The following is a 22,213-nucleotide window of genomic DNA, read 5'->3' on the forward strand; positions in this document are numbered from 1 at the left end:
GTTTCCCAGCCAAGAAGAGAAAAGCATGGCACCGCGAATGCCCTGCACGCACCCCGACAGTGGTTCGCCCTGCATGGGCATGCCTGTGCTCCACCATCTCGTTGGCAACAGGACAAGGTAAAGTTACGTACATGAGATTTCCTGCACCGAACTCCAGCTACGCAGTAACTGGCAGTACCAAAGAGACTGCCTATAAACACTAACTCCCACAAGCAACCGTCACCACGAGTACTTTGCATGAGAATTATGTGAGCTAAACTCATCTACTCTTCTTGCAAATATCCTGGATATGAATGCTACTAATTAAGAATTACAATAAATGTGCAAAATTTACAGTTATGATATAATATATCATAAGCAAATGGACATGCTGGCTTGAGTTAAACTGCAAGAGTATTTACAGAATATCCGTTATAAAACTCCCATTGAAGAGGACTAATGCAAGTTTACAGGCCAGTAACAGTTACCTAGTGACAAACTTAGCACTATTTCAGTTTAAAATTATAAATAGCATGGAAATTTTTGTACTTCAAAGCAAAACACTAATAAGCCTATGTATATTTTACAAAAGGTGATTACTTAAGCTGATGAGTAAATATTGTGTTTCTACGGTACTTTTTCACAAAGTACTGTACTTTTTCCTAAAAGATAATTATTTGTTTCCGTGTAACTCTTGTTCCACACTATAACCAAGCACACCACTCATTGCATTATTTATCTTCAGACTGAAATAAAGCAGAAACGTCATGTATTTTTTTCCCCAGTACAATTAAAAGATATCAGAAAGTTTCACTTGTAATAATATAAACCTATACAGAATTTGTCAAGTCTCATTAGCTTGATTCTACTCAAGGGTCGATCTGACTGTAAAAAATGCTACTTTCTCTCTACTGGTATGTTTAAGAATGGCAGTGCCTTGAAAATCTCCAGGAAGTGTTTCTACACTGAATAAAAGCATTTAGTGCTGAGCTAGATGGCAGCCCAAGTTACCTCTCCAAAAGCAGAATGACTTTTGTGCCAGGCACAGATTTCAGATACAATCTCATGTAGATAATGTATGCATATATGACTTAGAAAATAGTAGGGGAGGAAAGGGAGAGAGGGATGTGAAGTAGGGGCCTCTTGCAATCCCTCCCATCCTCCACTATTAAATCTGCAACTTGTGAATCCAGGCACCTATATCCCATTCTAGAAAAAACATATGCAGTTTAACAGCTGAGAATTTGAAGAATGCTACCATCGGTTTTCACACAGTAAAGTAAGCTTACACAACAACTGAGTGTTTGGGAGAAAGGAGGGAGAGAGCAAGACTACTAGCACTATATTTAACAGAAAACAAAACAACACTCCACAAAGACCTAGTCACAAAACTTCCATCCACTTTTTTAGTAATTGAAAGGCAGAATCTACTCACTGACCTTGAAAACTGTAAAAAATGTTAGTTCTCAGCACTTACATGCTCACAGTCAAGCAATCTACCAGTTGGTAGCAGCATGTGGGTGGGGGGTGCAACCAAACAGCACCTCTGCACAGTAGAGTAGACAGATCTTATTGTAGCTCAATGCATTACACAGTTACCATCCAAGTCTAAACCCCTCACTCCTCTCAAGCCCAACGTACCCAACCATTAAATCAGTCCTGGGAAATGAAAGTGTGTTCAGTTATGATACAACCTCTGTACGTTCTTGGGATGGAACTACAATCATTCTAGGAATTCAAGATTTTCCCATTTCTGCCTTTCAGTTGTTTTAGAGGTGAAAAGGGGGAGATTAATTTTAGAGTCCAGCTCAACAGCAACTGGATAGACACAGAGGCACCCTTTGTTGTCCTAAGACATGCAAAGTCAGAAGCACTGCTTCTACTCTTCAGTGGAAATGCGCACATGTGCGTTGAAAACAGTGAAAACCATCTGCCTAAATTATTTAGCTTCCTTTTGCTTATATGTAATACGTACCCAAATCACAACCTACAGGAATGGATCATGCTGCTGGAAACGTGCCTTTCCCCACACACCTTGAAGCTGTTGCCTGGTGCTGCAGGTGTCCCCAGCAGTGGTGGGCCTCCCCATAGAGTGACAGGAGGCTCTGCCCGCACCCACACAGTCTGCGAGACACAGAGGGACAGAATGCTTTGCCTTTCCAAGGCAAACCCTCTTCAATGACTTGCTCCGGGCCCCAGATGCATCCATCTCCATAGTCACCAGATCTGAGACTTCACACCAGCCCTGGCCTTCGTGCAACATCCAAAGCGACAGGGATGCACCAAGGATTAATTTGACTGACCCCACAGGATTACATCCTACATGGATTTGGGCAAGTGTTCGTTCGTGATAGAGCTAAATGTGATTCAACAGGAGATAGGCACGAAATGTAATGAAACAACACATTTTCTGGATCAGCAATAACTGTTTTCCTGGAAAGGCTCCAAAGAGAAACAGCTGCATAAGCAGCTAAGGCAGACAGCTACCAGAAGCTGCAGCAGGAAGCTCTCTCCACCACAACGCTTTTCACTTCATCCCCTTTACTAGACATGAAAATGCTTCTGGCAAAAGTACGACTGCTCAGTGGGACATTCCTGACTCACTGACTTACAGTTCATCTCGCATTTGTACTCTCAGATTTTATCAGATAAATTCTTTGACAGCCACTGGATACAAAAGCGCAGTCAGATATACTGGGAATCCACTAAATAATCAATATAGTTTCTAAAGTTCAAAACATTATAATCAAAGTCACTGAAAAATAAAATTTTATATGCCACTTCAGACAACGTTAAAAAGGTCAAGAGCAAAAGCTTTATGAAAAAGAAAAAAAAAAGGTTAAGGTGCCAATAGGCATGATGCGCTTTGTCAGTCTGTCAGTCTGATCCTGCTACAGCCCCGGTCTACCAAAGCACTTCAATATATGGTTGCTCCCCTGACCTCAAGAACCCTGTTCAGGTATTCGCTGCCCCTCTAGACAAAGACCTCCGTACAAAGCGCTTGTCATCTCCTTTTCTACAAACAGCCTAGCCACTGGCACCAACCAAGGGTGTAAGATATAAGATATCTTGTTATAAGATAGCTCGGCTACCAGACACATTATTGCTATGCAAGTCCAGTGCTTTCTTGACAGTAACATGCCCTGCATTGCAGGAGATGCTTGTACTCACTGACTCTTACCCAACTTGATGAACACTGCCATACCTATACAACTGGTTTTGCTAAAAGGCAACAGAACATGACCCTGTCAAGAACAGTAATGATAACTGTAGCTAAATATGACAGTAATTTGGGATGTGTCCAATTCAGCTACATACATACATAGAAAAGGGACAGTGCTGACCTAAACCAAGGATTATTTTCTTCATTTTTACAGAGAGGCCAGATCCTGAAACATATACCCCAAATTCTGTGGTTATCAGTCGTATACTACATACAATGAGTAAAAAACCCAACAACAAAAACATTAATTCTTCCATCAAAGGAAGGAGGAGGAATAGCAGCTAATTAAACTTGCCCTACAAAAACTTAAGTAATCTTTAAAAGCATATTTTCCTCAATTATACTATGTTTTATGAGCTCAAAAATTAGTAAGGTTAAAAGTGTTTTGACAAAATAATATTCAGTTAAATGTATTTTAATAAGAGGTCCTAACTCTTCAAAGGGTTACGTGAATGCTACTTAAATGCACTAAAGATAGTTCCAAAACCTACCTTAAAATACTAAGACTAGCTGGATCTTGCTGAATGGATGTTTTTGGAAAGTGAACACCACATAAATACCGCTGTTGGGGAAGTTCAAAGGCAGCTGGGAACAGCGAGGCTCACGCACCCCTAACTGCCACCAACCGCAGCAACAAAAGCCTGTCCTGCTGCAGGAAGAACAACACGAGTCCATTTCTGCTTTCGATCCCACCAATATTTTACCCCTTGTACCCCCACCCCAACTAAGCACCTCAAAAATACTCAGTTTTGTCATCTACTACCAAAAGCACTTCATATCATCAATTAGCAAAAGCAGAGACATTGCTGTTTTCCTTCTTAAAAGGACTGCAATGCAGATTGGAGACTACCTAATATAGGCTGATTTTGGACAGAGCTCTTTCCCCAGCACTGTGCCCTGCAGTTGCTGCACTCGCAGCTGGACACGGCACATTCCAGGGATCAGAGGATCTATCTTTACTGCCCTCCTGTTTTATTGGGTCAAAATGCCAGAAGTGAAACATTAGTACATTTATTGCATTCATTTGGCTCATCTTTACGGGGATTTTTTTCTCTTTTTTGGAAGATAAGCTTCTGCAATGGAAAAAACCACGTGCCTTCATTTTTCCTGGATGAATTTGGACACACTTGTCCATCCATCCTCTCCGTCTCTCTCATATCTCTACTAATATTAGAGTATAAAAACCTTTCCATAGTTTGAAATTAAAACAATGGTATGAAAGATAGCTGAAACTTACAGTCTGCTATGCAACACATTAAAGAAAGGCTGCATGAATTCGGTGTGCTAGAAGGTCAAGAGTTCCTTTGCTGATGCACCAAAGCTGTCAGGACATTATTATTTGGAGCTTTCCTGAAGAGCTCTCATGCAGCTTTGGTCATGTTTAAATATGCTGCCTTGATCTAAGAGCTTTTATAACAATTCATAGAAGTAATTTTTTTGAAATTGCAGCTGATAGACATAGTACAGAAAAGGATCTCTCAAAACTTTCAATTCCCCTGCCCCATAGTAACAGTTATCTGAAGAAAACTGCACATCACTTGACATGAAATGTTATGTATTTTAAATAAACTGATAATCCACTATAAATCAGGCAAGTGCTTTAATCCAAACAGTCTCCTCATATAAGGCATGAAATAAACCCTCTAGCATCCTTTGGAATTAAGAGCCTACTTGATGTATTCTTACCTGTCTTTCATTGCAATGGGGGGGGGGGGGAGGAAAAAAAACCCAACCAAACCACACAAACAACCCACACCCAAAACCCAAAGTACACTGCTTTCTTTTCTTTTTCTTGGCCAGCTGCTTAAACAATCAAAATGAAAACAAGATAAACCTTGCAGAAAGAATGTTGCCTGACTATCCCAGTCATGAATATGGTTGGCAGCATTTAAGTACCTTGCCTTTTTATGTAGGCTTACGCCTGTCACACTGAGTGCTTTAAGCCTATCCTTAAAAACATAACTGAAAAACCCAAACCAAAACGTGACACAAACATCTCATCCAGAAACAGGGAACTGGTGAACAGAGATGGAGAAACAATGGCACCAAGAGATTCACCTCTGAGCAGAGACTAATCGCAGACTAAGGCTGGAGTCTTGGGACCCTTGTGAGTAGTGACACTCGTCAGACTGCAATTGCCCAGAAAATATTTAATCCTCCACATGGTTTCAGGTCCAGGGGCTTACCAGCCAGTAGGGTTCAGATCCACAGGAAGGGACTTTTCATGCTTTAAGACACCTAAAACATGCAGGCTTTGGTATGGCTTTGCTACATGAAAAAGTTTCGAATATCCTTAAAAAAAAAAAAAAAAAAAAAAAAGGCAGCACTATTGCTACAGCCTGGTCTGCTCACAAAGATTAAATACTACACTGAACCTAAAATTATTAGCTAAACAAGAATTACAACAAACTAATAAATCAGCTAAGCTTCCACTTTGAAACTGACTTTTTAAAGCAAGTGGTGAGTTGTTATTTCTAGGTCATTTCACAGAAAATTTTGAAACATGTTCTAAAATACACTTTTATATTAGGTGAATTACCAACCAACATCCAATTAAGACTTGGCTTTTGGAAGCCAGTAGTGGGGAAATGAGCTCATACAGAACTAGCCATCAGGTCTGAGCCAGAATCACGCTTTTTAAAGTATTATTTTATTTTTTAAACAGCTGAATCACGTAATCCCATCATTTCTAACCTTCCTAAGCAGAATGGCTGTACAGTAGTGTATGGCAGCTATAGCTGAGCTCAAAATGCAATGCTGTACAAGAAGCCAGCAATTCTAGGCTCCTGGGATCTATTTTATTCTAGCTCATCCATCACACGATCTTCCAGTGGCTGTGAATGCTAGCACTGACCCAGTAAAGCCAAATACAGCTCCAAAGAGCAATAACCTGCTCTTTTTCCAGTTTATTTAACTGGTCACTTGAACACACCAGTTTCCCACAGGTAGACAATGTTTTTACTTTTTACATTTTCAATTTGAAAACTTTAGGAATTGACCAACCAACACCTCTTATCAACATGGCATCCAATAGTGTCAACAAGCAAGGTGGACTTCAACAGTTCAAACAACTAGATTCAGAAAATGTATCTTTAGCATAACATTTGTAAGGGAGATTTTTGATAGCAGGGAAAGTTAAGAGCACTCATACAGAGCAAACAAACCAGGCTGCTGGCAGCATTTCACAAGTGAAAATTAGAATTCAGCACCTCTAGTTCTTATTTCCAAAACCTTTTTGTTTGAAAACAAAGGTGGTAAATAACACTCTCCATAGCACTGAAGGAATGTGTCTTCAAAAATGAAAGTAAATATAAAAAAGGTGAAAAAATCTGAAAAGAAGCATGCTTCCAAGAAAAGAACAGAGAGTTGGAGACAAAATTTGGCAGCACATTGCACATCACAAGGTGTAACAGTGTCTTTTACACCAATATCCGACGCAACAGAAAGGAGGTAAACATACACAGAAGATCAGGGTTTATTTACATGGCCACTTATTAATGACTCTGTTTTGACATTCCAGCCAGGGTGAAATTCAGACGAGGCACCTGCCTGAACACCACCGGCTGTGCTTGTTCTGCCACTATCAGGGCTGTATCTGGGCTGACAGGCAGTGAACTTCCTACCCCAGATGCCTACAGCAGAGCAGGACACAGAGCCAAAGGCCCAGCCCTTGCAGCCCTGCCGCTGGCCAGGCAGGCAGCAGCAGAGCTACTGGCAGCCCCACAGGTCACAACAGCCCTCACCTGCTAGGAGAGGGCTCCTTCTGTATGCAGTTATTTCCTACCTCGCTAGAATAGAGCAAATAAACAAGAGAAAAAAGAAAAAAGTCTGAGAGAAATGCCTTTGCCTTCCACGTTTCGCTTGCTGATCAGCACAGCTTGTTATTAATGATGTGGGTGTGTAGCCCTTGGCAGGAAGCACTCTACCATCCTCTGCAATGTTTTCTATCTCAGCTGCAATTTACCCTGGGGCAGTTGTTTTATCTGAATTGTAAATGCGGCCAGGATGGCAGGGAGTACAGGCAGGATGGGGAGGTGGACACCAGCCAGAGAGGAGTTTTTGCTGTTGCACGGGTCCTTTTAAAGCTGCTCTTGTAACTCATTCCAAGGGGCAGTGGCAGTAAGCAAGACAAGACTAATTCAAAGTGTGGCATAACCACATGATTCCTTCTAAGTTAGCATCTTAGTCAAACTACCAAATCCAGAGAGTGATGCAAGAGAAGCAAGGCAGTATCTCTTGGTTCGTTTCTTAAGCAGAAACGGACATGACCTTGGTAAACACAGGCTGTTCTTCCGGGCTGAAACAGGAGCAGCAAATGTCCACGGCAAAATGCAAACGTTGAAGAACTAATCAGAATTTGATCTAGCAGTGTTAGCCAGACTATTAGAGAGAGAAGATGAAATGAATAACAGCTCTGGTTGTGCTCCAAGTGTTCCTCTTTGGGTCTTGTCTAACATAGATCAGATGAAGGTATTTAATCTTTTCCTACAGGTCACATTCTCTAAAGCTCTGACCATTCTTGCTGCTCTGGACTTGCTCTAGTTTATCTGCTTCTTACCTAGAACATGTGCTTCAAACTGGGCAAAATACTTTAGCTGGGTTTTCACCTGTACCAGACTAGATGGGAAGGAAACCACGCCAACCTCCGACACACCACAGGCCTCCTCAGACAGGCTCTCAGAATTGGGTCCCCTTGGGTCAGCACCTGGGGACTCTGGCTTGGTGTGATTTTTTTAAAATTCCAATCCTGTGTTTCAAAGTACTTGCAGCTCATTCCACTTTGGCTACATCTGCACCTCTGCCACTCAGCACCCAAATTTTTAATACGTAAGATGAGTACCAGTCTACAACAAGAATCACTGAAAACCACTTACTGGGTTTCCCCAGTCTGGCAGCAAACTGTTGCTAGCACCAGTGTTAAGTGCAGTTCTTTAGCTGCCTGTGCGACGTAACTTAATGTAAACCGTGTTCATAAGTTTGCTCGTTAAAGCAAGGGCTCTATGAGGATCAAGTCAGACTTGCAGCTTCTGCTTCCCTGAGACATGCTAGGCCAACTTCTTTGTAAAGGAGGAATCTACCATATACTACCTATGTGGCCGTAGTGCTCACAGTCCATGCAAGATGTCACCATAACCACCTTCATCCCTCATGACTTATCTCCCAGTATAACAGGCCCACAGCTCATACGTACTTCTAACTTAAAACTTCTGGAGATATGAAGTATAGATCTTGTGTCAGCCGAAACGATACAATGCTTGTCCTTGTCTCTGCCATCACCCAGGACCCAGAACAAAACCAAGGCCCATTAGGGTACCTGCCAGACTCTCCTAGGCCAGGAAAATTTGCAGCAAAACATGGCCAGCTGCCAAAACAACAGCTCTCCCTTGCAAAAGCTTTTTCGCTACAGACATATGTGGTTCTCACCCCAGCCAGGTTTGTTTCAAAATACAGGTTAAACTCACCTAAACATTCCCGACCTGAGGAGAAGGTTAAAGGACTGAAGAATTAGAAAACTGTAATAAGGTCACATTATGGTATAAACTCAGATTATTTTCCAATAAGCACTTTTCATCATATATATAGGGTAAGACAAAAACATCCTAGAGCCCTGAAATGGCAAACAGGTGTCTACATTAGTCTGTGGGAACCTGGCTGTTGCAGACACAAACAGATTTTGTGTGTAAATGTAGACATGTTAGAGGGGAATTCTGAGAACTGACTGACAAAAAATAATACACCTTTAAACACTGTAGCAGAGAAAGTAAGGCAAATTAACCCAATTTCAAGGGCATTAAAGGGGAATTTCTACTTTGTCATGACACCAGATCCCAGTTAGGCTTTTCCTTTTTTTTTTTTTTTTAAATCACAATTCCATTACTGTTAAGGCTTTTAAAAGAGAAAATACAAATATAAATTGTTATTTGCTTAAGACAATCAGCTTCCACTAAAATATTTTATATTTTCATTTCTTATACAGTATCTCTTAGAACCGTGGTATTTTACATTCTACCAGAAGTGCATTAAGTGATCTACACAAATGACTAAACCAGAAAATAATGCAGAATTAGACTTGTCAGCAGAAAAAGAGAGCAACCACATCCCCAAAATCCCAGTTCTCAGGACAGACATGGGAACCTCGAGAAGGACCTGAACTGTAGGAGACAGGAAATTGCCTTATTGTCTGAAATCTGGTTTTTAGCAGCCAAGTGTTTAATCACTTCTTGGTAGCAAAAGTTATGTATTTCCTCACTTATCAGTACACAAACATTACCAGAGTGAAGCTGGAAACGTAGCTAACAACAAACCCCTAACAAGCACCTCTGGCCCCTGTCAGGGTCTCTCTGAAGCCAGGGGAGAGGCCTGACCCGAGCAAAGCATCAGCAGGGCCTACGCACTAGGCCTCACGTGGGTCACCCCTCACCCCACACACACCACCCTGCCTGGTGGATGGACATGCAGTCAACCAAACCAAAACCACTCCAGAGCCACCGTTCCCGGAACACGCCCTGTCATAACCTTTTGTTTCATTCAAACTCAATTAAGCCACTTGTGGTGACAATAGTAGTGTTTTGTGTGAAAGTAACTGGGTGTCACTCCCTGCGGGAACATCTATAAAACATCGAGGAAATCGGGTCAGGGTGGGACAGTTCCCTTCTATCCATTGCTTGCAAAGCCATTAAGCAAAGGGCACAGAAAGAGCAATGTGCTTTTAAAGTACAGATGTAAAGCTACTGTTATCTTGCAAGCCAAAAATTTCAAAATTCCCAAATGCTTAAAAAAGTCTTACTTATGTCTGATTATGTTACTTTGGCCAGGCTTCATTGCTTTTTCATGACTGATAAACCTGAAAAATTGTGTTTGTGGAAATGTCTGTAGGATAATAAAAATAAAGTGATTTCATTACCAAATCACATGCCAAACATTTGCCTTTGCTGACGTAATTTGGCTCAACCTCAGTTTAAAACACTGCTCAAAGAGTCAAATACTTTGTTTTCAAAGAACCTTGTCTGCTGTGCATTTTGTCATCATCCAAGCTTCTCTCCATCCTCTCTCTAAAAATCCATAGAGAAACGAATGCACAGACAATGTTCGACGACTGTGGTTTAGCTGCATGGTCATAGGTGATTTGCTGCTTCTCCCTAATCTCAAACAAACCTTCCTTAGCACTCATTCCCATTAGTCCCGTATTTTCTACTACTTTGAAATAAGTCTGCAAAAGTTTCCTATTAAAATTCTTAAAAACAAATTTACAATGGAAACTGAACATTTTGTATGTACAAGCCTCTACATGCCTTGTCCTAAAAGGCAAAAGCAAAGCATAGATACCAAAATAAACAGCTTGTCTTTCACATGTACCAAACACACCTAGATGTCACTTAGAGTCAGTAGAATACGTGGTCCTTAATGCCCTCAGCACCTCAACAGGTTCTGGATTCTGCCATGCAAGCACTGTGTGTTTGGATTTAAAAAAAAAAAAAGGCAGTTGAATGTCTTTTTGTAAAAGTCACAACCTTTCATTCACTAAACTTCCTATAAATATGTTAGGCAGCTTCTAGTTTCAGGTTTTATGACCTTCACAGGAATGCATTTTTATTATAATAAGAGTTAGCAATGCTATCTAAACCATCTAAGATAAGTTTGGTGTGTTCATTATAAATCCTGATTATCAGGTTTGGAAATCTCCCCGTTTCAATTACTATTTTGAAGAGATTAGTATGTTTAGCAAAAGGGATGTGCCATCTGGATATCCACTCGTTACAGAATAAACATGTTCAAGTTTTCATTATAACAAGGATAGTTTTGAGTTGGAGCACAACTGGCATTCTCTTCTTTCATCTTACAATTCAATTACTCTTTCAAAAAAATATTTGTCTCAAGAGACACAATCATGACACTTGAACACACAAAATTACTGGCTCCTGCACCAGTATATACAGCACAGAAGAAACTTGGCTGAAAATCCAAGTAGCTTCTGAATGATCAACAAATGCCACCATTTCAGGAGGAAAATTAGCCACAATACCAGCAGGTTTACACATGCTGGATGATTTGCTTAATTAAGAGACAAGTATTTGTTTAGCGCCACAGAGGAAGGTGGAGGGAGGGGAGAGGAAGACATCTAGAAGCCAACCTGTCTCATTTACTTTGAGGGACAAGAGTGCAGATTAGGATGTTTGTAAACAACTGAGGACTGGTAGGAAGCCAATTTTTACCTAATAACAAGGAGAGAGACCTGGTATCCATTCCTCATCCTGCTGATTACCCTACGGCTATGTAACATGGCAGCACCCAGCATGGCCCGGGAGTACCTCTCCCTTTCTCAACGCTGTGGGAAGGAGAGCACCAGGCGGAGCAGGTTTCATTAACTCCCAAAGCACCCACTTGACAGTCTATGGAAATGGAGACAATATGAAAAGGAGTGGAAAGGGTTTGGCAGATGAAGACTATCCCATGCTATCATTCGCGGGTACACCAGTGTGGCTGGTACAAGGAGATGAGGCTCAGAGCCCGTGCTGAGTCAGTCACAAAACCTCCAGACTCCATCCCCACTTCGGACCCAGGGCTCCTCCTCAGCTGACTCACCGCCGTCCCCGCTCCAGCCGGAGGCTCTCTGTAATGCTGCCTCGGCCGAAGCAGACCCCACCCGAGGAGCAGGCCACCCAGTCGGGGTAAGACTGACAGCACGTGATGCTACCAAAGAGAGCCACTGTGTTTTTATGTAAGCCCTGCAAATATGGTCATAAATAATTTTAGAGTCATTCTCTTGCAATAGAAGTTTCCAAACAGGAGTTTCTGGAAGGGAACCTGATCTATTGTAAAACAAGCTTTGAAAGGCCAAGTCCAGGAATGAGGAAAAGTAGAGGGGCCAACAGGGAGCGAGTTCAAGATCATTTTATTTGTTTTTCAGAAATTTATATGATCCTATAGGATCATATACCTACAAATGTACATGTGTATTTATATACACAGCACTCAAAACCTCCTAGCTCAATTTTATTTACTTGCTTTACGCTAATGTCCTCCAGTTAGGCCTTGAAACTGCAGCTCAGCCAGGACAAGTCCTCTGCCCAAGGTGGGGTATACAGCAGAGACTGCTCAGAAGACCAAAGCTGTGCATAGGAATTTGCCAGTGGCCACCCTGCAATGCGCAACGCCATCATCCAAAACACCATCCCATATATCCAGAGGGAAGTGCTAGAGCTTACCAGGGCAGCTGAAAGTTACACATTAGCCCTTTAAACAAAGTTTCCTTAGTTGTCCTCAAGTGCAAGGTGTTTTGAAAAAACAGCATACAGCTTTGAGGGGGAAGACAAAGCCACATTTACATGCTTTGGAGAATCAACACCTCCTTTCAGAATAAGTTAGGGCTGTTATCATGTACAGTGATCTCTGCTCTCCTCAAGCAAGAATCTACAGTCATGAGAGAGCCAGAATTTCAGGTGCACAGCATGAGCCAGGTCCTACCCTCTGATACATACACATACGTATCAGTGGGAGCCTCATTTATATGTGCACGCGCGTATTTGTATCACACAGGTAAGCTGCCAGTAAATCAAGAGCAAGTAAAGATTCTACGCCATACAGAGAGGTTCAAATAAATGCTTAGAGAACACTCACATACGCCTTAAAAAGGCTACTGCATATACTCTGCAACTAGCTGGATGAATTCTTGTTCACCATTGTATTATGTTTTGCATGTTCAGAAGTTTAAAGAGACATTCAAACTGCTAGCATGGTGAACAACGTATGTCAGACCTTTAATCTTCTTCAATTGTCCAGCTATGCTTCATTCCATGAAGAACAAATAATCATTACAGATTCTGAGCATGCTACTCTGCACTTACCGGTAAAAGATGAAAATGAGAGAGGAACTCTGCCAGGAAAATAAATTTGTGTTCTTTTCTAGACATATTTGCAAAAATCACAGTATGATTTCTAGAGTTTTGCCTACTTAGGGCACACTTCCGTTTCTCTCTAATACTGGTGAACACATCAAATGCCAGCTCCAGAAACAGCAATTCTCAACAGTACTCAATCCCGTTTTAAAAGTTTGTGATGGAAGAAAGTATATGTTTTGTACAGACTTCACATACGTACAGGTGGACTCCTACAGTTAAAAAAACCAACCAACCAAGCAAACAAACAAAAAAACCAACCTTGTTTCTGTCCCAATTTCATGCATGTCTTTCTACAGCACTTCATTTTTATTTTTGGGTGGGGTTTTTTTTCTTCTACAAAGAATTAAAGGGACAATAATGTCCAGAGTAAGGCAACTCTGAAATAGCAGTGGGTTTGAACTTCTTGAAAATTGTTCAACTGGTTTTATTCATCCAGGTTAAAATCACATAATTGTAGAAACTTTGAAAACCATATTTGGCAATGTTCTCCAAGAGCAGTTAAGACACAGGATTATTGTTATTTGGCCAGAGTGGAATGTTTTGTATGTACAAAACTTGTGTATATTGTAATGAGTAATGTAAGCGTGGCTGAAGAGTTTATAAGCACAAAAATGAACAAGTAGAGCAATCAACTCCTAAATACTCTACAAAATTTAACAGGTTTTGGGTGAGGCAGCAGATTCTCAGTTTGTTAAAAAATAATAATAATAAAAAGACCATGAGTAGTTTACATCCCAATTGTGTTTTATCTCCTTCATCTCCTCCAAAAATTGAGATTTCAAGAAACTAGACAGATGGCAAAGCTGTATTGGAGGACTGTGAGCTGCAGACTCGGCCACAGAGCTCATGGCCACAACCTCATATAAAGCCTCCAAGCCATTTTTTTTTTTTTTTCAGTAGATGCCTACTAGCAACCTTGGCTCTGTTTACAGAACTACAATTGCAAAAATCCACTTAGCTCATTTTGTGATCCTGCTTTAACAAGTAAGATTTTTTACTCTGGGCTAATCTACTTGAACCAGTCCCCAGGCAACTCCACAGAGGTGAGCGCTGGGTACCGCTGTCAGGAATCAGCCCGAGCCCTCTTTGCCTGCTTTGCTACTAAAAATGGTAGCTGCCATAACATGCAAGACAGACAGAAACTTAAGATCAACAGTTGCACAGAAGGAAAATCATGGTATGCATATTGCGGCCTAATCTCTCTACACTGGTATTTTGGGTGGACTGCCAGCATTTCTGAGAATTCCTTATCTGTAAGCGGGGCTGTCAGAGTACACCACCACAATGATCAGGGCGTCAGCAATCTTCTCGCAACGTGCCTCCTCTCATTCATGTTGCAGAGATAGGCTTTCACAGCAGACTCTGATTCACGTGTGAGGAATGTTTGGTAGATATCCCCACAGAGCCCGCAGACTGTGGTTATTGCTTCCATTTGAAACAATCTGAAGATTCATGTTTCTCGTTAAATCAGCGATGACACAGTGAAGTGCAGGTCTGGGCATGGTCCAGGTTCATAATGAACATCTACAAGTATTTCACAGAGTATCTATACACACACCATTCACATGCAGACAATCTATGTTCATTTGCAATTTGATCATATCTGCATCATAGATATGCCCATTAATTTCTGCAAATACTTACACCATGCCACTAAAAATAAATCTTTACTCTCTAAGAGCAGTAATACCACACTTTCAACACTGTGGAAAGTGTTGATTAGCCTCCTGCCTGGCAACCCTGTAAAGCTTTACACAGGTTGTATTTTATATACCAACTTATTTCCTTCCATAAGACTTCTCACCATGTATAAAAATTAATCACTTTGCTTAAGAACTTTGCAGAACCAGGCCTTGGCTTTGCAATGTCACACTTGAGAAAGGACTTCATTTTTGTATTTCACATGGGTCTTAAAACTGCTTTTTAGTGTTGCAAATACTTCCTCAAACTCACCATGGAAATTTGGACCTGGGGGTGTATTTGTAGCTGTGGTGCATGTGGAATATCTCTTACAATTTGTTAATCATCAGACACTCTCTCATTCCTTCCCTTTCCTGCCTGATTTCATCATTAAGATGCTCAATGACATATGTTCATGGCCTTTTCAAATGAACAAAAGGGAGGAAGGAAGCACAGGTCAAAAAGAAACAAAGGGAAAAAGGAAAGGAGAAAAACAGAGGCTGTCAGGAAAACAGTGCACATAGCTATAACGGTACTCTTTATTTTCTAAAGGAAAATGTAGTAAGGGCATTTACTGCCTTAGAAAACGTTAATATCATTGGGAGCTTATTAGAAATTAATAAATAAAAAATCAGGGGCCTTTGTGTGCTGAAGGTAACATGATGTCCTCCTCCCTGGTGCTTTTGAGAAGTTTCAGTGCAATGATGCAAACAAGAAGAAAGATTTTCAACAATGCCTGTCTACTGAGTCCATAAAATAACACTTCATTGATAGCTTTAATTAAACAATCCTCCACAGCCTGATGTCCACCCCACCCCCTCAGTGTGTCCTTCCTCTCTGTTCCACCTCTATACAGTCAGGTAGCTTGAAAAAACTTACCCTTCTTGGGGCAACTTATCGCTGTCACTTGGCAGTAATTGAGTGAATTGCTCTGAGGCAAAGCTATTAAAAATATTCAGTGATGGCGAGATGAAAGACGTGGCATGAACTAGAGTATTTTACACAGTTTTGTCAACAAGATTTATGCCAGTGTTGAGTGGTTCTCTCTACCAAAATAAGGTACTGCATGCTCTGCTGAAGAGAAGATCATTTCCTGTCCTTTCCACAACAAGCCGACCATCTCCTTCAGTAACTACTACATAGCAATTTTTCACATTCTGCTTGTGAAAAAGCAGTTACAGAAAAATATTTAGATCCATAAATAGTGCAGGATTTTCCTCTGCTGTTGTTTAGCAACCAGAGCTAATGCTAGGTGACAGTCAGAGATCCCCAGACCTCCATGCAGCACTTGCCATGGAACAGTTTAGGAACTGCTGTTGAAACACATCTGGCCAGCCCTGGTCTCCTACAGCATGCACCAAGCAGCAAACCGAGGAGCCTGCTGTACACGCCATTATGATTTGCACCTTGCAAACTCCTGTTTAATAAAGCAAGTAGCTCTTGTGAGCCAGGAACGAATGAAGCCTACTGCCTCATGAGTTTACACCTTGTGCCCGATTGACGCAGATATCTAAACAGGGCATAAAAAACTTTCCTGCCATGATTGAGGTAGACTGTAAAGCAGGGTGCTTTTAGGATCATTCTTACATGCCGTGTGTTTCCATAAAACTTGCAGAAAATAAATACCTGATAATTTGTCAAAATCAGTTGATATCAGCCATCATCTCAAAAAGTATATTAAAGGGAGGGTTACATGAATAGACACATCAAGTGTGATGGTAGAAACCCTGCTTCTGCAGAAAAATAAGTTTAAAAGATTCTAAGCTATGAAAATCAAAACTGAATTCCACTTACCTTAGTGTTCGTGCAAGATTTTCCGCGTTTATACTCTTTGTGACTTGCTCGTTTATCAAGCTTGTTCCACAAAGCTTTGGCCTTCCATGTGGTCACTCTTGACTTCAATTTGGTGTAAAAGTTTCTATTGTCCAAAGGATCTAATTCAAGTTGGCGAGTGAGAATATTAAAGGCCTGAATAGTACCTTTGCATGTTGATGCTTGTACAAAGTTTTCAAATATATGGCCAGCTTGACTGTATTTTTCATCATCGTTTTCCCCCATGTTCGGAGTCAAGTGTTTGAAACTAATTAAGCTGGGGATCTAGTGATGGGGTAGAGGTGATCAACACTACCGAGTATTTCCAAGCATGTTATTCCTAGAAAAGACAAACACAGGTCATTTTAAAGCAGGCTCTGCCTCACAAAATTAAACCCACAAACTGCATATCCAATATGAACATAAAAACACAGCACATGGCGGCTGGAGAACCAGGGGCAAAAAGTCAGTAGTGGCACCGAAGGTGTTACAAAGAAACATAACAAACTTGTGTTGCCATGACATGTACTTCACAAAGACTGTTACAAAAACCCTACAAACTCATGTCTACTGCTTCAAAAACAACCAGTCTCACCAAGGATTTCTTTAATTTTTGTTCAGTGATAAGTGCTAGGTAACAGATGAAGTAAAACCAGTTGCCCACGTGTTTTTCCCAAGCAGAATTTATGTCACAGCAAGCCCATCTCTGGTAACGTTTTTGTCTTAAGAATTCTTAGAAACCTGCAGCCAAAAGTCAACATTATTTGAAGGAATCTTCTCCTGTTGCAGAAGGTAGGGCCAAGAGCACAGCTTAGCCAGAGCAATTCAGAACTGGCACAATCACTTGCCACAAGCAAATGCACAGAACAGGCTAAACAGAAACATTATCACAAGTTACACCAGAACCGAAGAAACAGAGAACAAGTAACCACAGAGTGCTCCCCCTTTTCTAACTCTCTTGCCAAAATGAGAAAGGGTTTGGTGCTCTAGTGCATAGAATGGAATTTTATCTCCACGTCTCCACATGTTAAATGCTTAAGTTATGTGTTTGGAGTCTTACCTTGTCATGTGCTGATGATATAAAGTAATGATGTTTGGCCCACTAAGCCCCACTGGTTTTTCCTAGTAACATGATCACTGTCAAACTGTGCCTGATATTCCAGATAAATACACTTATACTCTGTAAGAGCAACGCTATTCTAAATTAACACAAGTTTGAAAGAACTACAATACTTTCATTGCGACACTCCCTTCTCCTTCTTTAACCTTGCTCTCAATCTCTAAAGGGGAGTGTCTTAGAGTCAGCCAAGGTCCACAGAAAATATTCAAGTGGCTTTCACATTTTTCCAAGAAAATTGTTACAGGTTATGCATAAACCTGTCCTCAGAAAAAAGTCTAGCTGGACTTACGTCCAGAGATTTAGGTCGTGTATTCTTTTTTCTTGCTGTTAAAGAATTATCTACTAGTCCAAGAAACCAAAAACTAAATCAATGCTTGCCTAACCTCCCATGTAATTAGTTATTTTGCTTGGAACATCATCTGTTGGCTGATAGTTATAGAATAAATTGTTAGAAAGGCCTTTGAAGTTATGCTTTTTAATCTAACACCATTCTCAAACTATTCATTCTCTGCTTGCATTTCCTTCAAAGAAGAAAAGAGAAAACATAACCAGTGTACTTAAGCAAAGAAGAGACCAACCATGTCTACATACAATCCTCTAATACAGAAAAATATTATGCAACTTATTAAAGAGATCCCATGGGGAGATATAAGGAAGCATTTGGAATACTCACATTCCCTGGCTGTGCTCAAAATAAATAACCTTTGTGTGCACATCATCAGTCTGGTGTTGGTTTGTGGGTAAAATAAATGGGCAATGTTGAGAGTTTGTACATTTTCTTAGACCAAATGTCATGATTAAATATTTGGTGCCAAGAATAAGTCAGGAAATTTTTGTTTTCCCCTCTGAATACTTCATTTATAATATGCACCATGCCCTTATCTGAAGAGCTTTGTGAGGTAAATGCACAAACATTTTATATGCCCCAACTTCCAGAAGGTCTAATTTTTCAAGAAACTCAGTGCTGTGAACTCCCAGTGACTCAAAAGGAGTTCGGAACATCCAGCACCTTTCCAGGTTCAAGTCTTCAATGATACAGGAGCAAATCCCTCCAACAACTGCATCCTAGCAGGAGGGAGCCCAGCCAACTTTGCTACCCCAGTGCAGGTGCAAGGGGGGTCCAACACTACCCTCACCATCCCCAGCTTTGGGAATGCAGAGCTACACAGTGGGTTTTGGGTCAGTCCAAAACTGGCCAATAGATCCAAAATTTCCTAGGGGTAGGGGAAAGGTAGGGGACTGCCATATGGCGAGGCTGATGGATGACTGGGTTTAAGCTTTACATGAGTACTACCAGAAGGGGATGGCATCACAGGGCCAAAGAAAGCAGCAGCACAGTGTAAGATGCTATAGCGTGGCTTAAACAGCTTGATATACAGGCAGCCCAGGATACAAGACCCACTGAAAAGATTTAAAGTCAAGGACAAGCAGTTGCTTTACTCGACTTCCATACATGGCCAAGATATGGTTTGTAACCAAAAAGCCAAAATCATTTTGCATTTCTCTCAAAATAATTATGAGGACTGGGGAAGTGTCAGTGAAATGCTCCACTTTAGACATTTTAGCTAAGGGAGTGGCAGCCAGATTAGGTTTTCTTAATCACTATAAACTCACACCACTACTGCCTCAGCGCTACCAAAGGCTTTGACCGACTTAAACCAGCACTTCCTCTCCATTGTTTTCATTAGCTCACCACAAGACTGTTGTCATGTTCATATAGCACAAACACTTTTAAAAGTTAACTCTGGCATAATTGATAAACAAGTCTGATCACAATCTCTTAATTTACTATCTTTTCTGCTCACAGACAGGACATTTTTATAGCCTCAGCTGTTTCCATCCTGCAAGGGAGCGGGGGAAAAAACACAGCTCAAAGAGCAGAGCCATATCTGAACCAACCAGAGAAGAAAAGCAGCATGTGCCGGGGCTGATAAGGAGAGAAGACAGAAGAGATGGTCAGCAGGAGCCACTGCAGGCAAAGGGGAGGAAAACATTTTTAGTGTGATAGAAACCAGTGGAAGTAGGTGTTGCACACACATGCATACACACACACGCAGCAGGCCTGGGCTTCCTCTGCCTTTCCACTGGGGAAGGGAGCAGCTGGGAAGGACAGCCAGGACACCTTCCCCAACCTTAAAACTTCCCTGCTCCAACACCGCAAAGCCAGGACTGAGGCTATTCTTTCTGGGCACAAAATCTTCTCTCCACAAACTTCCAAAATACTCCCATTTCGTCCACACTGAAAAGCTGTGGAGTGGCATCTCAGCAGAGACATGTGCTCACCAGTGAAGCATTTCTCCTCACTGTGTCAGAGGTCATGTTCTCCAGAAAAGCCACATTTTGTGGTCAGAAGGGCAGGATGAGACAGGAGACTCTGGTTAGTGGGGTTTCTGGCTTACTGGAAACACCACTTTTTTCCCCTCTTTCTTTGGCATGAATACTGTGTTGACAGATGACGGAGAGGAACATGGTGCTCTAAGTATATGCAGCTCATGGAAAAGTATGCATTTTTTTCTGAGGATTCACCAATATTCCACTGCAGAATTGTACATAACTCACTAGAAACAATGCAATACAGACAAGAAGTTGAAAAGAGTCATCCTTAACTATAAAGTTTCCTGCTCTGTAACTGTCTCAAAGACTAAAGAGGCAATGCACACAATGCTTACCCTCTAGTGGAAAAAAAAAAAATCAATGATTGGGAAATAGTTAAGTTGTTAAGAGTATTATCATTCACCCTTTTTCTTCCTTCATCACATAGATCACTGTAGGGATGAAATACAGAACCAAAAGTCTCATTAAGGTGAGCATTGGTGCAAACTATGCATGTCAAAGTGAACACTGAACTTCCTCTGGAAGCACAATCCAAAAATATAATGAAGTTTATTTGAAACTCTGCTGAAGTGCTACAGAGCCCAGTAAAAATCTGGGCTACAGAAAAGGAAATTAGAGAGAGCAGGAAGTAGTCTGGACAAACAGTTCTTTTAAGACAGAACTGAAGCATCCAGGGGTTAGATTCACAGCTAACAAGAACTTTCATTTCAGGTCCTATGCATGCTGTATTATGCACATACAAGAATTTGGCCTTCCACACAGCTTCCCATGGTATTACAGGAGTCTCTGGAGGGCTCCCAGGCACCAAGTGCAGACATCAGGAAGAAGAAGGGTTGCATTTTGATGATCCCTTCTACTGCAGTAAGTTTGCCCAACCTCCTTTCTGCCTCCCAACAGGAATGTCAGATAAGAAAAGCTGCAAAGTGCTGTTCATGCCTGCTGGCTAGCCAAGGAGAAAGTGAAGATCTTGTTACAGCTTAAAGGAAAACAGTGCAAAATGGACAGAGAGAAAGCAGAAATTAAAGCAACAGTTCACGTACAGATGTATACATAATGAAAGTAAATGCCTCCAGTCTTGGCTGATATTTCCTGTCAATGAAACAAGCCCTGTTGTTGCAGATGATTTTGAAAATAACGAAAAAACGCCTCCACTATCAGGGTAATTCCACTAATTATCACTAGTTAAATGGATGTATGGAGCTGGTTCATGTCTGCACATGAAGCCTTTCAGTATAATAGAGAAAGCAATAAAATTGACATATAGACATCATTAAATGACAATAACTTAAATTTTTGACAGGACTACCACATAAAATGCTTGTCAGCAGTATTTTGAGGTAGTATACGCAAAAATTAAATCCTTTTCTTGGCTTAGTTGTCTTACTGGACAAAGAACAACCCTAATTTTAATTCAAACCTGGAGCACTTAAGTCCTTCTTTAGTCCCTTAATGCTCTGTTTCTAATACTTGAGAACATGTTCCTCAGGGAGATTGAAAAAGAATTAAATTCCTCGCATTTCAATACCACTAATCCCAATTCCATTTTCAATACAGCCCTAATTCTGCCATGTTTACTGAAAATAAATTCTTTCATTAAGACTTCAGTTTGGCATGCAGGATACAATACATTTACTGTTTGCTTAAGGTTAGAAACATTGAGAGACACGAAAGATTGGATTCTGCAGCATCTGCAGTAATTATTTACTTTGGCCCTTCTTCATCAGTAGTAAAACCTACAGTATTTCTGCTGTCTCTTCCCTGACATAACTGTCTAAAATCTCAATACCATTATATGCAGTGAAGTTTGCAAGCGAGACTGGCTGTGTTACAGGTCCTTCTAGGTTTTTTGACTTAGTTTCTATTCACGAGGCACTTTGTTTTCATGGTGACCATTTGAAATATAAATATTTCTTTCTGGAGGAAACATAGCTTTTTGGTGGTGTGGTTTCTCTGCATGTTTTCCTAGAACTGACATAAAAGGAAAAAAAATTTAAAATGTGATTCTGGTAACAACTGAAGCTTTCCCTTACTTTGCTCATAAAACTAGTTAAAAAAACACAAAAGTACATTTGCTTGTTTTCTATTGGTGACAAATATAAAACACATTTCTTAAGATGCACTATCTTAACAGAAACGTCAATGAACAGAAATTGCTTCTGAACAAAG

General features: G+C 40.8%; 1 protein-coding gene across 1 annotated transcript in view; it reads right to left on the reverse strand.

Annotated features, from left to right (window-relative positions):
- MICAL2 (microtubule associated monooxygenase, calponin and LIM domain containing 2) overlaps positions 1-16,839 on the reverse strand; it is a 57,388-nt gene extending 40,549 nt beyond the window's left edge. Inside the window, exon 1 of the mRNA XM_010146742.1 lies at positions 16,576-16,839. Within this exon, the coding sequence (XP_010145044.1) occupies positions 16,576-16,839 (264 nt within the window). The remainder of the gene's footprint in view (positions 1-16,575) is intronic.
- Positions 16,840-22,213: the final 5,374 nt, after the last annotated feature.

The sequence above is a fragment of the Eurypyga helias genome, unplaced genomic scaffold, assembly GCF_000690775.1.
Source record: "Eurypyga helias isolate BGI_N326 unplaced genomic scaffold, ASM69077v1 scaffold15612, whole genome shotgun sequence".
NCBI lineage: Eukaryota > Metazoa > Chordata > Aves > Eurypygiformes > Eurypygidae > Eurypyga > Eurypyga helias.